The sequence below is a fragment of the Ammospiza nelsoni genome, chromosome 1 (genome assembly GCF_027579445.1).
Source record: "Ammospiza nelsoni isolate bAmmNel1 chromosome 1, bAmmNel1.pri, whole genome shotgun sequence".
Classification (NCBI taxonomy): Eukaryota; Metazoa; Chordata; class Aves; order Passeriformes; family Passerellidae; genus Ammospiza; species Ammospiza nelsoni.
This window is the reverse complement of record NC_080633.1, coordinates 45197214-45215349: the sequence shown is the minus strand read 5'-3', so window position 1 is coordinate 45215349 and position 18136 is coordinate 45197214. Positions and strand designations below refer to the sequence as shown.

The window sequence follows — 18136 nt, the reverse complement described above, 5'->3', positions numbered from 1 at the left end:
CCTGTGGGCAAACCAGTGAGAAATCACAGACTGAAAAGAATTATAATGCATGTGTTTGAGTTATCCTTTCACAGTCCTCTTTCTTAATCGTTGCAAGACATATCTCTCATGTGCTCACCAGTGCACCTTAAAATGCTCTTTAAACACCTTTATGTCTCTAAGATACTTAGAGCATTAGATTGTGTTTAACCAATCCCAGAGATTTTCTTTTTACAGCCCTCAAGATTCTACAGAATGCTGAAAAGGTTTTTAAGAAACATTAAGACCAAAGAAAGGCAACAAGATCACTGCTGATGCAAAGAGTAAATATACTGTATTAGCTGATAAAATATAATGTTGGTAAAAGTAGAAGCACTAAAAGTTGGTAAAATCAGAAGCACTAAAATTGGCTTAAACTGTATCTTTTCTCAATAATAACCAGCTCTCTTATTTCAAGGTAAAGCTAGAGAATGGGAAAACAGAAAAGTGAAATGTTACCAAGGAAATATAATCAAAGACCAATGACAAATGGAAGGTCTCTGGGAAAATGGCTCAAGCTTTAAATAGCAGGTATCTGGTGTAAGCACAGAATCATAAAGAATGGAATTTCTCAGCAGAGCACATTACATTTTTCTTTGCATTCATTCACTTGTGTGTTCATTTGCTCTGAGTTTTCCCAGTACCTGACCTACTATTTACAAGATGAAATACCTAGTATTTTTACTGGGAAATGAACTGCCAAAATTGCCTCAAAAAATCTAGGCATTTTTTTACCCCTTCTATAATTTCAACATTTGGGTTTAAATTTTAAGCCTATTTCAATCTAGCATTGCAGTCAAGAGTCTGTAGAAATAAACTAAAGTTAAAAAAACAATAAAAATCTGCAAATTTGTCATCCCAAACCCACCAAACTAAAAGGTCAACTTACATCCCAAATAGATCCAGCTACATTAAGGTATGTAGCTGCAAAGCAGTACTACACAAAGAGCTAAAAGCAGTACCAATCACAGTCTGCAGTCCTGTAAGGCTCATAGTCCCAGGTTTAAGATTTTTAAAGAATATTTTTCATTCCCACTCATACTATTCTGTGGCACACGGAAAGTTGTGGTTCGTTTGGGAGTGCAAGATGAATATGTGGATATTGAACAGAGCAGGGATAGCTCAAAGTTGCTGTCTGCCCCTGAGAGCACTAAGATCTACTCCCTTCAAGAGATCGGTGAGTAATGTGCATTTTTTAAAACACTGTTCTGCTGAACAGAAGCGTATAGGGGAAGTAATTTTGAGACAGCAAAGGGATTTTAAGAGTTTCTGTCAGGGAAACATTATGTCTTAATTCCCTGCTGAAAAATAAACTTTCAATAGAGAATGGCAGAAAAACCATGTGGCAAGAGGAAATTCGCCTTACGTAACAAAAGGCTTCAGTGATTCAGTGAAATAGGAAGTCTGAACAGCTTGCTCTGTTCTGTCATTATGCTATATTATGGAGAGAAATAATTTTTAAATTAGATTAAATTAAAATTAATCAAGATACTTATAAAATTTTCAGAATATTAACATCAACCCCCTGGATGTATTTCTTAATCTTAGCAGCAATATGAAAGATACCTCCTGTGAAGTATCACTCTAGTGGAGCTCTGCTTCAAATATTTAATTCATTTTAACTTCAATTATGGAAACACAAACAGTATTGACATAATAACATCAAGTAAATTTCACAGATGATGTTAGTGAATATTTATTTATAGTTCATATTTATTTATATAAGCTAAATCAGGACCATATGATCCCACTAGATATATGCACACTGACTGTGAAAGGCAAGGTTGATTTCAGGGTGATTTTTCCTCCCTCTGACAGCACCACTGTGGATTTTTAAATATCCTAAATTAACATTTCTCATGTCCTTCTTGTAATGAGGCCAAAGAGGTTGTAAATACACAGAAAAGCTATTTAGACATGGTACTTTTACATACAACTAAATCCTTGGCATCAAAGGAAACAAAGAACCTCAAATGACATCTTGCAGAGGTTTTGTGTAAACCACAAAAGGCCCTAATTTGTGATCTTTCACTGTAAACTTATGAAAACAGCAGTAACTGGAGGAAAATAATAAAAAAAATGATTCTTTTGGAAAAGTAGAAAGCTAGGTAACTCACCTCACAGGAGCTTATTATCTCTTGGAAAAAAAAAATAATTCTATTGCAAATCCAGACTAAGTTAGCAACTTGATTAAAAAAAAAAAAAAAAAAAAAGTGAGATGGTACAGCTCCCTGTCATAAAAAAAAGCAAAGCTCATTTAAATCTTGATGTCAGCTTGAATTAATTTATTTCAGACCTGGAGCAATATCCCCTGATGCTGCAGGTTTTTTAATTATTAGGCATAAAAGCAGCAGTCTAATAAATCCCAACAGTGACGATAATGGTAGAAGCATTTTACTTTCTGCAGGCTCTCCAAGGCTGTAAATGCTGCATTTATTCTGAGGGCAGTGTTCAGATTGAGATGAATCTATGGAAGCATCTGGAGACAATTATTCAGCTAGAATTAAAAGCAGAACAGACCTGTGAGATCTGTGCCTGAAAGGAGCGAGCCTTTGTGCTCTGGAACCAGCACTGTGCCAGTGCAGGAGCTCTGAAGATTTGTTATGTGGGTTTTGGTACCAAGAAACATTTTACCTCCTCTAGGAAGGGGGTGCACTAGTGAGAGCAAGTCATTTTAAATGAGGAAAAAAGATGGTTTTCTGTTTGTCTTACATATATGTCAAATAGGGAAAAGAGCCAAACAACCAATATGTTGCTGTTCTGACAGAATTAGAAGAAGTCACATCACAGAGAAGCAATTAAGATACTTAGCACCTGGTTCCCCACCCCAGATCTCTTTAGAGTTGCCAGAATCTTTGCTACCAAAGGCAAAAGACATTTTTAGCACAAGAAAGCCATCACAAAAGCATGGTAAGGCAGTTATGCTTTCTGGCTTGCCTCAATAGAAACTGCCCACTTACTAAGGAAAATCTGGCTAACACACATTTAAAAGCATTCTCTGGTTAAGCTAATTCTTTCCCCTCACATAGTGTCTGAGTTCTTTGTCTTTTTTCTTGAAAAATGTAAATAACACAATTTGGGAGGTTCTATCAATAATGCTTAAATAACAACCTCCTCAATACACAAAGCACATCTGCAGAATGATCCAGGTCTTACTAATGGAGGACAAGAATCGTGTTTGTTACATGCTGGTTTTCTCTTATACATGTTACAGCAATGGAAGTTAGTTGAAATACACAGGATGAAACATGTAGGATATAAGTTACCTCACTCTATATCTACAAGCCCTGCTAAAAGGAAATTAATTCCCTTACAGAATCGAAATTCTCACTTTTATTAAGCTGTCATTCCTGGCCTGGCTCCCAGGTGCATCGTTGTAATGTTCATCTGCTGGTCTTCCCAGAAAGAACAGGAGTTTCCTTTTGTATAAGATATATCCATATCTGATTTCATGAAAAAGATTTGCTATGATTTAAGAAATCCCATCACAATGGACCAGTCTACTCATGAAAAATCTCAATATAGAACAATTTTTAGATTTTATTGTATCAGCTGTCCAATTTCAACCAAATCAAGAGCCTGAAACAGTCTGTTAATCAGAATGTATGATAATGTCTATGTGATAACCAGAAGAAGCATAGTATTTAGATTTTTGCTTCACTATTTAAAAAATTATTAAACCCATGAAATCTAGCAGCTAAAGACAGCTACTACGGAGGAGGTGTTTCCCTTCGCTAGATGCAAGGCTTTATTTTTATGTTTTGGTTTTTTTCTGATCAAGATTTCCCATCTGCTGTGTTCTCCACTAAGGAATTTTCCAGTGAGCTCTCCTCAGATCACTTGACAATCATTTGGACAGGAAAGGTTGCTTTTCCCACAGGTCTCTCTCAGGTTAAACTGCACTGCCTTGAGCATTGAAAAACACACCACTGCAGCATGAACCAACTTTTAAAAGTCTACAGGTGTGGGATTTTTTTAATCTGAAGACAGAAACCCCAGCTCTGTTTCCCTACCATTCCAGTGTTTTCCCATGTTACAGCAACCAGGGCAGCAAAATCTGAACCACCTTGATGCTTTTTTGAACACGGGCCTACCTTGTGTGTAAAACAAAGTAACATGCTCTACTGCCCTGGAAAGCCTTTCTGCAGACTCTGGCTAAAGTCAGGCACAGAACAACACACAGACACACAATAAGGACAATAGATAAAAGTAGACTGGAGATACTCTCCTTCTGATAGAAGAGATGAGGCTCTGGACTGATCCTTACAGAGGATGCAGAAGAAGAAAAGTTTTAAAATGTCTGACCTAGTTAAGTGGATAGTGTATATGTTGTTCCTCATTCAAGACACAATAAGTTTACCAGAGCCTGGAGCCTTCCAAAACCCTAATTTCCCATATGGAGCCTGTCACATCCACGGTTTTTATTTAAACTCCAGGCTCCAGGTTTGTATGACAGCAAGTTTAAAAAAAAAAAAAAAAAAAAAAATATATATATATATATATATATATATATAGAGTTGACATGAGCTTTATCAAGGTAGGGATTGCATTTCTCTCATAATGGAGCAAAATAGGGAAAGCCAGAGTGACCTACTCAACACCAGATGGTGAGCACCTTCTGAGCAGGAAGCAGAATCCACACCCACCTTCTACTTCCTCACCTGAATTCTGTCACCTACAGAGTAATAAAAATACTTCCTCCCTTCCTGTACTATAAAAAGTACTATAAAAAACTCTAAAAGTCCTCATATATATCTATGATATAAGATATATAGAGAGATGGAAGAAACACTCTTTTCCTCCATAGCAGAATCTATGTATTAATTTTCTACCTTTAAATATACATCAAAGTTACATTAAAGTTCTTCTGCCCTTTATAAACCATTCAAAGACATTTGAAATGCACAGAATGCATCAGCAACCATCCAGGAAAACGGAAGTGTCCAAATAATTTTGAAAGCCACAATGATGCCTTCATAACCTAAATGAAAATTGTGCAAATATCAGACAGCTCATGAGATTCAACACAATTCAGAAGTCATTGCCTGGTTTTAACAATGAGAAGACATACATTCACTTTTTATTTTACAAAGTAATTCTGACAACATTTTTCAGCTTAAGCAATGCTGCAGTGGCAACTTTTCAATGTACGCTTTAATAACTGGCGTGGTACATGTGAACTGAGTGAAGCAGAATCTTTGTGTGATAGGAGCTAACAAAGCCCATGAAAAGGCTAAACCCCACTGTTTTGTAAAATAAGAGAGCTCAGAAGCAGTGCTGATCTGTATTTACATTCTGGTAGCACCCATCAGCCGTTCTGTGCCTTAAACTTGAGCAGAACTTAGAGGAGGTGCTTTCCCAAGAAATTCTACACTTAAATTACCATCATCATCTATTATATTTCACTAAAAAGGACCTGGGACATGTAAAGTGCAACACAGCTGCCTTTAGACAGAGATCATCAGAAGGAAAGCTGACCTTCAGAATTTCGAGGCAGTAATTTTCTCACATGATGCTCTAATATCAGTAACTGGTGCATCTGAGCAATGGCAGCTGTGGGAAGGACACTGCCAAAATTGTAGCAAACCTTCCAGAGATGACATATACGCTCATTTAGCACAATGCTCTGTATCCCTTTGAAAGTCAGCAGATTTAGATAAAGCCTGCAAGGCTGAAGTCCTGGCTGTCTGAGATCAAAGAGGGTTTCTGTTCCAGAACTCCTTCCTCAATGCTTTTCACATCCAGAATACTCTAGATGCTGTTATTGTAGCTAGTCCATGCTGATCACCTGAGAAGCTTACTTGGCATCCACTAATCCTATCAAAAGTGAGCTGTCACAAAAAAAAAAATATGGTATCACAAAAGTGGTATTGCTACAGAAAACTCAATGTGCATTGTTTTGAATTTACCTCTGCATTTTTCTCAGGCTCTCACTTGCTGCCTTTGCAAGTCCTCCAGAACCTGCTGTGAATCACTAGCCCTGTTTCACCGTGGACCTCTCTTATCATCAGAGAGGAGCTTGCTGCAGCCCCAGTCACTACAGCCCTGGCAGCTGGCACAGAACCCTGACCTCAGGAAGAATAAACAGTGTAATTTTTCCAGCTGGCCGTCCCAATGTTTTTTCCCTTAAGTCTATTAATGCAACATATTGTAAAGTTATAGCCAGCTACCTATAAAGCTGGAAGTCTGCGTTTGTAAATTATATTAAGCACTGGAATGTGGTAGCTTACGGAGTGTGTGTGAGGCAGGTATCCATCAAACCATTTGCAAAGTACATACTGGAAGTGCTGTTCAGGTTCCTGAACATTACCCTCTAGTGTTACTAATCCTTTATGCAGATATGAGCTGTTTAATTGCCAGTTGGGAATTACAATGACACGTTACATGACTAATTTTTCAAACTACAATTGTACTATTTTCCCCACCCTCCTCCTTTTTCCTGTCAATCTTCTTTCACTCTCCTCTGTTGCTGTTTCTCTTGCCAGAACCACCTTCTTTGGTAGCAACTCCAACACTTTAAAAGTAGAAAATACTGTATTAAAATGTACTGCACGGAATGGACTCAGTAAAGTATGCTTTCACACGTCTCAAAAACCAACCCTCTCTACTCAAACCCTATGTAAGATTGCTTTGAAAGCTGGTGTCTGTCAAGAATATTCAACCTCTAATTATAACTTCCACAATGAGAAGAATAACCACTGTTGCCACACTATGTGACTAACAAAGACACGAGTTAAGTATGTTTTCTGTGTGAGTGGTCTATACTCACAGGAGTTTCAGGGAGCAATGTTGGTACAGACATGTTCCAAAACATTAGCTTTAAATTCCCCTACATCTAACTGCCCTGGGATCCTAGATGCAAAACACAAGAAGGTATTTTGTGATAGGCCACAATGCCAAAGACTGAAAGGCACCAGTTGTAATGTGAGGTTTTTTAGAACATGTAAGAGAACTACTTCCCCCCCCCCATAAATGAATGGCTCAGAATTTCTGAAGCACAGGAGGCAGGGTCATTCCAGATGTAGCTCACAGTGGAGCTGCATTCACACTTCTCAGTACAGCACTCTTCAATATTTTCCCCTCGGGACAATCTCCAAAAGCATGTCTGATCAAAGGTATGCTCTGTCATTACAAACAGGCCTGGCTACTGGTGACTTTGCAGGACTGGGACAAGTCATCATAATGTTTTTCTGGCTGCTAACAGATATTAATTCACTTTTTATCTTGCCAGAGTTTGGAAGTGATTTTGACAGTTGCAACTACCTGAGATACAGAGAGCTCAAGAAAACCCCCAGGTTATGAAGTCCTGCAAATACATCAGAGACAAGATTACAACTGTGATTCCTGATGCAATTTCTACCATTCTTTATATGTGTTTCCTCTATTTCACAAGCATTTATTCAAGTTTCCATACTCCAGGCACTATTCTACAAGCCCCTACATTGGTATCCAGGAAAAAACATTAACACAAAGCAAATCTGTCATCAACAAATTGAGAACAATGTGAACCATGACGTCTCCATTACGCTATAATTCTCACATAGAACCTCAGAGTGTGTAGGATCATGGGAAACAGTATTTCCTAATAAGATGAACAAATTTTCATTCAATATTAATTATCTCTTGGGGCCTTAATAAGAAGAGAAGGAAGGTTCTTTCAGTCTGAGGCCTGGAGAAGCACCCCACAAATCTTCACATCAATGGAGAGAAACAGAGATGAAACAAAAATGAACCAGTATGGGCACTGACTCCCACACATAGCACAGAGACATCACTTGCCAAATTACAACAGCAAACTTTAGAGCTATTGCATTTCAAATCAAAAAGATCAGGACAAGCAGTATTATAGATCCAGCAGCTGTACCCATCTCATGACCTTACAAAGATTCCTTCCCACGGCTAAAGTGTTCATTCAGGAAAGCAGGAAGGCTCTGGCCACTCCATCACAGAACAGCCCTTGAAAAAAGTGACTAACAAAACTCCTTCAAAAGACTGTCAGCAACTCCCTGTTGGCTTCTAACCTCTAGAGACAAAAATCAAGCTGTAAAGCCACACCATGCTGATTCCCAGAAAGGTACATAAGTTTCAAGTATTTTGGTGAGGGATGTGGGGGTATGAGGAGAATGGAAGACATATGTGTTATGATTATTTTTATGTTGGCTCTCATTATTTTCCAGTTACTGTGAAGAATTTTCATTTTTATTATAGCACCTTTCTGATGAAAACAACTTATCAAAGTAAATCCCAAGTGCACTAAAAATCCAATACTAATCTGAAAACAAGAGCTTTCTTTTGCTATGATCAAACATCAAACTCTTTCCAAAGAGTTCACAACTTCTGAAAACAAAAGGGTTCTGGTTTTAGGCAATTTTTGTTTAGGAACGATGTCAAAATTCAATCTTCATTTTTTGAAGCTGTTTCTGCAAAAATAAATTTTAAAAAAGGATAAAACAACTTGAAACGAATGGGGGTGGAAACTCAAAGACGGCTTTAGGACAGAGATGGCTTTTCCATTATGTTAACATGATCCTGCTTGTGAAAACAAGATAAATGAAAGAGATGGCTGTTAGCTCCTGGGCTAAAATGGACAAGATGTTTACATGGACAGTTCTAGCAAAAGATGCAGGTGGGGAGTAAAAGAGGAAAATGCATGAAACATAGTTCCAGAATACCTAACAGATAACCATTTCCATTTATTTCATGATCCCCAAATCTAGGGTCATACTTTGAAAGCTGAGAGTGGAAGATATAAGAAGAGTAATTAACTCTCCAACCAGATTCATGCACAGCCTATCTGAAAGAAGACTTCACAAAAACCTCAATGCAGAAAAGATATGCTACTACAAAAAAAGTACAAGAAACCCAAACACTTAATTCAGCACACAAGTCTGTAAAACCTCGTCTTTGTCAGACACAATTGCTTTTTCCACCTTCCTTTTCTCAAGCTGCAGAAGCAGGATAGAACATGTGAATGTAGGATCTCATAGATTCTTATTGGAGACACTTAAGCAGTGCTTCAGCATCTGTTTCATGTGAAAGGTGGGCCTGAACAATAAGAACATAGAGTAACTTATTTATTGATGTGGTCAATCTTTTTTAAGATGACAAATTAAATTCTCACTTCTTTGGCAACACAAGAACATTTTAGGATAGTAATAATGCAAACTGCACTAGCTAGAGGAAAGACACATTTATTACTGCCATTCATTGCCAGTAGCTGCAAGTCCAGAGGTTTTCCAATTTTCTCACCAAGAAAAAAACCCATTTGCTAACCACGGCCAACTGGTAAATCGTGGTGGTTGCACAAATGCAACAGAAGAAAGCATGGAGACTCACCAAATGCTGAAACAAACATACATCAAACCAGGTAGCAATCTTTCATTAGTGATAATAAAAAAATGTTCAGTGCTATGTCTGTGTGAAATGGCACTCTGCTCTGCTTAGAGCTACCTCCAGAGTGTAAGCCACACCATGGCTTCCTGCTTTATTACATACATTTTATGATGAACAGCACAGGAAGTTCCAGTTGCAGAACTGTAACAAGGGAAGTGCTTCCATGAGCTGTGCTTGATACTTTATATTTTCCATCTCAGCTACTGTAAGGCATGATATTCCCAAATGACATTAAGTGCCCATACTTAAAGAATCTTGTGCAATTTTAATTAGCTTTTAATTTGTCACCCTCACTGAGACTCTTTCAGCTCTTGCAAAACTGAAAGGCTAAGTAAGTCCAACCTATAATTTGTAGGCTGCTTACTATGTGGAAGAACTGTGTTATATCCTTTCAATATCCAGCTCCTCCCAGGTTAGCAGTCCCAATATTTTTGCACACTATTTATGTAATATTTATTACTACTAGGGAAAATGTTTAATAGCCTTTCTTACCATGACTTGCTGAAGATAGGTGAAGCCAAACACAGGCAAGCATTTATATATTAACACTGAACGTACAGCCATGATATTCTGCCCTCATTCATTCCTCAGAAGAATCCAAGCATTACCTTTCTGTGCAACTGAAATCCAAAAAGGTTTAGGCATGCTGACTGCAGCAAAACTCCTCCAATAACAGTACATTAATAATACTTAGCACTTTACAACCAGAGCATTTAACTTTCTAACCACTAACCTCCAAGAGCTCAGGGTCATCAAATCCATTCTGCACAGGGGGAAACCTGACACATGGAAGTTTCCCCAAGGTCACTTGACAGCTAAAACTGGGATCCAGAGTTTCTAAAACACTGATTAGTCCTCCATGCACTCAGACACATGTTCACTTCCAAGGCTACTTAAAGCTAGAAAAGATTGCCCAATCAGCCCTTGTATTTAGCTGTTTTAATAGACCTCTCTTTCCTACTTTCCTCTTCAATTCCATCTTTAGATACTTTTCTTAAAGCTAAGTGCAGCATTGCAGTCTGCTGTATGTTATGCAAGTTCAGCTTTATTCTGTCTAGCAGAAACTAAATTCTTCACAGTGCATACTTCAAAATAATTAAGACAGATCAGTATAGCAAAAAACCCAGCAGAGATGAACCTGTCAAAGCAACCAGTTTGCACATTTCTCTCTCTCCTCCTCCAGTTAGGGAACAACTGAATAAACCAAAGACTGTTCTTGGCCTCTGTGCAAAATCAAAGCTCTTGTCCTTGCTCTTCATAGGCACAATGAGAAAAAGGATGTGGTGTCTATGATCCACTGTGATGCTAAAGCATGATAAGGACAAGGAGGTCAAGCAACAGGATACAAAACAGAGAGACAATAGCAAGACAAGGAGGAAGAAAAAATTTGAATAGAGCAACATGCATTTTTGGAAGGAATTGCATCAATTTCTACAAGTATATACAGCTGAGAAGAATAATTTTCACCGCAATTTACTTAAAATTAGTAAATCCCTTAAGTATAATATGAATAGGATCATTCAGAGAACTTTCAAAAAGGCAAAACAAGACCTCTATATGGGTCAAATGAAGACAACATGCCCATGGTAGAACTAAGAACTTTCTCTTGTGTGCTATGCCACAGAGCAAGTGAATGTTCCTATACAATTCTATCATCTCAGAAGCAGAAACACATTTCCTGGCATTGACTTGACAATGTCACAGCTTCCAAGTTCTGTAGAAGTTCTCACTAATGTCAGACAGGGACCTCAAAGAACAGAAATAGCAACTGTCACAAAACTATATACAAAACTCCAAGCTGTGGCTGAGGCAGACTACCTAAAATACATTTTGGCTTCCTTTTACCAGATGGCTGAGCCTGCTTCAAAGCAAAACAAAATTGCTAAGCAGCATTATATCTTCATCAGTTTTCCACAACTAAGTCCTGAAACTGTTTTTGTTACAGTCAAAAGCACTGGCAAACAAATACAAAGTTCAGTTATTAACTAGAAGTATTACTTTTCCTCGAGTACCATATCAAGGTTTTCTCAAATTTTGTGCTTTTTTTCTTCTTGTCCCTGAAGAGACTGTAAAGAGTTTTACACTAAAACTTGCATCAGCTAAGCAGAAAATATGTACCTTTTGTCAGGCTAACTTCAACTTTATCATGTTTCCACAAATACATGCTTTGTTCTGCTGACATTAAAACACATTACATTGTTTTATAGAGCCCTCCAAAAAACCCCTATGAAATATAAAGGTTTTATTTAGGACTGTTCCTGAGGCTGGCAAAGCTCCTTTTTATTTGAAGAGCGTTCTGCCTGCCAAGTGAGTCTAGACTTTTATTTTCTGTTGCAATTTTCATTTTATCAGAAGCATTGCTCCATTTTCATTTTAGTGTTAATCCCAATTCATGCCAGTTGCAGAAAAATGTACGGAGTACTGCAGGTAGACTAGACCTTATTGCATTTTCTCAAATCTCACTCTAATGTGCATCAAAAACCTTAATGCATATCTAAGTAGCCTAACTAATTATCAAATTCCAGAAAGACAATTACATTTTCTACTGATGCAAATTGTTACAGTCTGGTTATATTCAACAAGGCACCCCAAAAAACTCAAAATAAAATGTAAGGAACATTCAACAATAACTCTTCATTGAAGAGCTGATGAAGGTAATTGCCATACTCTTGCTTTCTTCTATTTAAAAGCAGCAGTTATATTGGGTGTACAAAACTCAAAGTTTATTTTTTAAAAAAGAGTAGTTCTCTTAAAACATTCAAATAAATCTGTGCTGCAAGTAAGTAGTGTGATAACTTTTGAGACTCAGTTTGAGCCACCTAAAACACTACTTTGACTGCAGAAAGTCTGAGTATGTGCAGCATGACTGTGCTTTTCACTAGTTAATGACATAAAGGAGAAAAGGACCAGTGTCTGGGTCTCTGTATCTTAGTAACTCTTACTAGCAAAGGACCACCACCAACAAAGCAGCTCTTACAAAGCAGAACAATGACTTCCTGCAGACCCTCTCACTATGGCGTGGATCATGAAAGCAAAGCAGGAGTCCACTAAGTGATGAATTCTTACCACCTGAGCAAGACGTTTGAGAACAAGTGAGAAAATCACAGGACAGATGGATGTGAATGCATGAAAGGATTAGGTGCCCATGCTCCCACTCACAACAGAGACAGAAATCTTTTGACATACAGATGGTGAGACCAGAAGAAGTGAACCAAGAACGCAGGGGAATTCATGCATGATAGTCATGAAAGGCTGAGCTGGACAGCCAGATGTTTGTACACCTTATTTTGGATTGGACTCGATATACTCATACTAATCAGTCCAGGAGTAAAAAATCATTAGTTTAAAAAACCTGCAAAAATATGCATTTTAATGGATTATTTTAAAAAGAATATTTTTTTAAAAAGAATATTTTTATTACTACAAGAGTTGAAATAGAAAGCAGAATACCACAAGCAGGGTGTTCTGGGATATGGCTCCTTGGAAAACAGAAGAGTGGTCTCAGACACATATAAAGCATGTCTTATTTCTACTAAATGAGCAAAGAACCTTTGTGTCTGGCATCAAAAGCATTAATCCACTGGGCAAAGAAACTGTGCCTGGAATCAGCTTAGGCAGGAGGACTTAAAAAGTACTGATCTCAGCAAGCTGCCTAAACGCATTGTCTGACAGATATCTAACAAGGAGACATTGTACAAGGCTTCACAAGAATTGGAACTGAACTAGACAGAAATCAAAAACTCGAAATTAGTGTTATGCAATTTGATCAAAGAGTACTTACAGACTAAAAAGATACACATGAGAGGCGAAGCCCCTGAGAACATTAATAATAGTATTCAGAGAAAAACCTAAATCAAAAAGCATTTGCAGAATGTGTGCTAAATCTGGGAAACTGGGAAATTTAAGTAAGGTTCTCCTGTTCTTCACAAGATTAATTCAGAAATTGCTGTAAAGACATTTTTGAGCCTGAGATTCCATACCAAGCCCACTTTCTAACTTTTAAAAGCTGTATAGCAACAGAAGATGTGCTTTAAAGGAATTCAAACACCAAAGTTTTCACTGGCTTATTGATGAGTTTTCTGCTTTTGGAAGAAGCAGAGACTAACTTTTTTGACTGATTTTCTACAAATGTTCTATGTTTCAAATGGTGACCTGAATTTTTGCTCTCTGCTCAATGCTAATGTAGATGTCTGCCTTGGAAGATGAAGATCAGCAGAACAGGTATCTCCACTGGGGTAAAGCCTTGAAAGACTAATTCACCATGACAGCTTTTCCTGAGTGTAGAACATGGTCTTCAGATATTTCTACCGCACTAGAGCTCATTTTCTATTGTGCAGTAAGATAAGTGGGCAAATAACAGCTAAAGAACCACCTCCACTACCTGTGCTGCCTTATCAAACCTAAAAATAAAAGACACAAGCAGAGGAGCTGGGGAGAGGCAGGAGAACAGAGTCCACCTGAGGGATAAGTCACTGAGAAGATGAGAGGAACTCAAAAATACTGTTGTGCTTTACCCAGGAAGAAATACTGACCGAGAGTTAAACCCCAAAATGTTATACCACCCAGGCCCCCCCCACCATAAGCACAAAAAAAAGCCCCCACCAAATCAAAATACACCAGCAACCTCTGAGGAATACTAGCCCCCCTCTACCTACAGGGATTTGTAAGTAGCACGGTCCAATAAACCAGAACATAACATGATTAGCAACAGTGTTAGTTAATTTATTCACTGAAAAATAACTCAAGCTGTGTCTCAAGTCTCATAAATAAAGAAAATGTTTATAACTGAGTTACAGGCAAAGCCGTGACTTCAAGGGTCAGAAATAGCATTTTTATAATATAGCTACAGATTTTTCTTCTGAAATTAAATTCTTCTTAGACATTTTATGTGGAGTCAGCAAAAGATATTTTAAGTGCAGTTCATCAGCATCCACAAACCTGGCTGCTGTGCTTCTGCCCATATGGGTGAACGCAGGATAAACGGAATAAAGAGGCGCAACATGAAAGGCAGAAACAAGCACTGGCTCTCTGAGTTGCTGGAAAAGATCCTCCTGTCATTCATCTGTCTCCTCACCAGGGAAAAGGGGGTTTCTATAGGTTTTCCAGGGTAAAAAGCAGAGAAGGATCAGGTGCCGCAAAGAGCACAGCCACCTTTGCTTTCAAAGACTGACATTTGGAAATTGGCATTGTCTGGGATCTCTGTGATTTTAAGGACTTGTGTCAAGGGCAGAAACTTAATTCACAGATCTTGTAGGAAAGCTTATGGCATCCTGGCCTGTATCAGGAATAGTGTGGCCAGCAGGAACAGGGAGGTCATTCTTCCCCTGTACTCAGCACTGGTGAGGCCACACCTTGAGTGCTGTGTCTGGTTCTGGGCCCCTCAGTTTGGGAAGGATGTTGAGATGCTTGAGCGAGTTCAAAGGAGGCAACGAGGCTGTGAGGGGCTGGGAACACAAACCCTGTGAGGAACGACTGAGGGAGCTGGGGACGTTTAGCCTGGAGAAAAGGAGACTCAGAGGTGACTTTATCACTCTCTGCAATGCCCTGAAAGGTGGCTATAGTCAGGTGGGGGTTGGTCTCTTTCTCCAGGCAGTAGCTGACAGAAAGAGAGGACACAGCCTTAAGCCGTACCAAGGGAAATATAGGTTGGATATTAGGAAAAGGTTTTTTACAGAAAGAGTGATGAAGTACTGGAATGGTCTGCCCAGGGAGGTGGTGGAGACATCATCCCTGGATGTGTTTAAAAAAAGACTGAATGTAGCACTCTGTGCCATGGTTTAATTGAGTTGTTAGGGCGTGGGCTGGACTCAATGATCTTGAAGGTCTCTTCCAACCTAATGATTCCACAATTTCAAGTGGGTGTTAATGGGAAAAAAAGAGGGAATAGTATGGCTTTGGTGAGCACAGGAGTATCATAAAGCATTGCAAAGGGACTTGTCTCTTGTCCTCATCCTGTGTTCTCCACTAAACAGAAAGATAAACAGCCATTCTTGTCACATATGCTCAACAGCTTTAGTGACCAGTGGTAAAAATTAAACCATAAGGAACTGAGTTACTTCATTCACTCTTCTTGTCTGAGTTAAAGGATTTTGGTCAGTAATATGTCACCACAACTACAGCTGCTTTTGGAACTTGGAGACAAGGACTATAACAGTTACATTCAAGGAATGATTTCTCTGCTGCTGTTAAGTGTTTGGCTTTGTTTTTCTGGTGCTATCTTTAAATGTTGGGGCTCTGCTACCCTCAGAGGGGTGAGACAGTAAATCCCTGATACCCTCTGCAAATAGAAGCCTGGCAGCATATTCTTTAGCAGATGTTATAAATTATAACAGGTTGCACCACTATTTTCTTTGGGTACCTGCCAAAGTAAGCTCAAGGCATCCCCACCAATAAGAAAAGCATTTAGAAAGCACTCTAAAACACAGTCACAGCTGGATGATCTATTTACAAATATTCTTCCTTCCATTTCTGACCCATCAAGGGAATTAGCTGCCAAACTGTCCTAACACCATCTGTGCTCAGGTTCCATTAGTAACCCAGGTGTTTCAGGACATCCCAGTCCTGCACAAGCTATGCCCAGTTACTGCTTGCTGATACATCAGTCCAGCTAAACAAGCCCGGAAAATGCAACAGGTAACCAAACACTCTCAGAACAAATTAGCCCCTAGAAAAACCAGGCACATCAGGAATAAATCAACCTCTACATAAACAGGTACTTCATGTCCTATCCCACCAGCGTTAACTACTGACAAATACAAGGAAAAGGTCAGGTCAGGCCCCAGGTGCCTTGCACAAGTTGCTGAACAATAGGCTTTTACCTTGCTTGCTGACAGACACTGCAAATCCAAGCCTTCTCCTTCTTCTGGTAAGTGCTGCAGCTTTTGCAGATGTTGTACTTGCAGTCTTGGCACTGTCGCTTGCTGTTGATCAGAAATGTGAAAGGGGAACAGCAGCGAATGCAGCAGTGCTCATTGAACTTCTGCTGCTTGGAAAGGATGCTGCACTTGTTGCCCTCTTCATCCAACTTCTGCTTCATTTCACTGCAATGAAAAGGAAAAGAACAAAAACATAAAATTTCAATGGAAACTCTTCACCCTCTTTCCACATATTCATGTTTTACTCTTCAAATAACTTCTGCAGATGTGAAATGAATATGAGAAATGCATATTCTAAATTTAGAATTGGAAAACAAAAATTCCTATGTTCCCTTAAGCCCAAAGCCCATGGCCAACCCACTTAAACTCTCTCTCTGAGTCACAAACCAAAGCAAAATTTACTCAGTTCCAGAGAGAGAACCCTAAGGAAAGCCAGGTTGCTGCTTCAGGCACTCCAGCTGTGCCAAGCGCTAGAGACCATGTGAAAAATCAGGGCTACTCTCAGAACCCTTTACAAATCAAAAATCACTTTATGGAAGTAAAAAAGATTGGCACAGTAATAAAAAAATCCTTCTGACCGATAGTTTTGAAAACAAAAAGTTTGCTTTGTTCTGATCCATAGGGTCATATTATTCATAATAGCTCTAATTTGTCAAGCAACATTAATGATATCCTTCATTTCAAAGAGATTTGGGTGCTCTACTAGTTAGGACCAATATTAAGACAACTGCTAACTGTGAAAGTGTTTGTAGGCACTCTGCACAAAGGTTCCTGTATTCCAACAGAAGAGCTCATTTATTTAAAAAACTGACATAAATTGTGCATGCATGGTATTAAGTATATTGCTATCCCCCATTTTATGGTGCTTTTCATATTTACAAATTAGGCAATATATTCCATGACAGGAATAATAAAAAAGCATGCAGAAGGAAGAATTGCGAAGCCAGACAGATCTGCAAACTCATCACACATCTTCTGGCATGTACAACTAGGACATACTCTATGAGGAGAAAAAATAAAAAGCAATGAAAAACAAGTAAAATAAAAGCTTTTAACACAGTGTGCACATACTTACATTCATTCTCTCTATTTATCAGAATTAGTGGTGAGTACCTTACAATTTCCAATTGCTGATAAAAACCACTTATATGACTAGAGTAACACAAAAGTCTAAATAAAATTTAGAGGTTCCACAGAGCAGTCTAAGCTGCAGGAGTATTTATTCATGACATGCTGACTTACTCTTAAATTAATGTTTAAATATCTTGCTAAACTAATAAAAGAATACCCTTATTGCATACTTATTCAGGAAGTTAACCAAGATCATCTATAAACATCATTGTGAGCCAAGCCTGGAATTTTAAAAAGAATCACATTACTAGGCTATGTATCACCTTATTTGCCACTTCTGTCGCAGATTCATAACTCAAAATAAAACCAGCCTGTTTTATGAAAATCTGACAGGTCAATTCTAAACCTCAAATCTAAACGACAAGTAAAGCAGTGATCTAAACCATATAATTTTTGAACTTGCACATACAACCCATTTAAGCATATTCCCAATATATGCCTTTTAATATATTTAAAATTTAGAAACAAAGTGTGATGTTGCTGCTCAAACCCTGTGCAAGGGTTTGACTAAATAAGACTAGGTGCTCAAACACATACTTTTTGCAATTTCAAGTAAATAATCCTTATGATTTTTTTTCTGTCCAGATGGCAAAACATGCTTGTTCTGCCACATTTTTACAGAATGTGCAAGATGCAGAAGGTAAGAGATTATCATTTGAGACAGGAAATGTCTGAATTATGCACATCAAACTGGCTTCCTTGGGTAAACTGACAGAACT

General features: G+C 38.4%; 1 protein-coding gene across 3 annotated transcripts in view; it reads right to left on the bottom strand.

Moving 5' to 3' along the window:
* The window catches only part of MYRIP (myosin VIIA and Rab interacting protein), a 209022-nt gene that overhangs the window by 99969 nt on the left and 90917 nt on the right, over positions 1-18136 (bottom strand). For all 3 annotated transcript variants that reach the window (XM_059482118.1, XM_059482136.1, XM_059482127.1), the window contains exon 3: positions 16230-16451. In XM_059482118.1, the coding sequence (XP_059338101.1) occupies positions 16230-16451 (222 nt within the window). The remainder of the gene's footprint in view (positions 1-16229; positions 16452-18136) is intronic.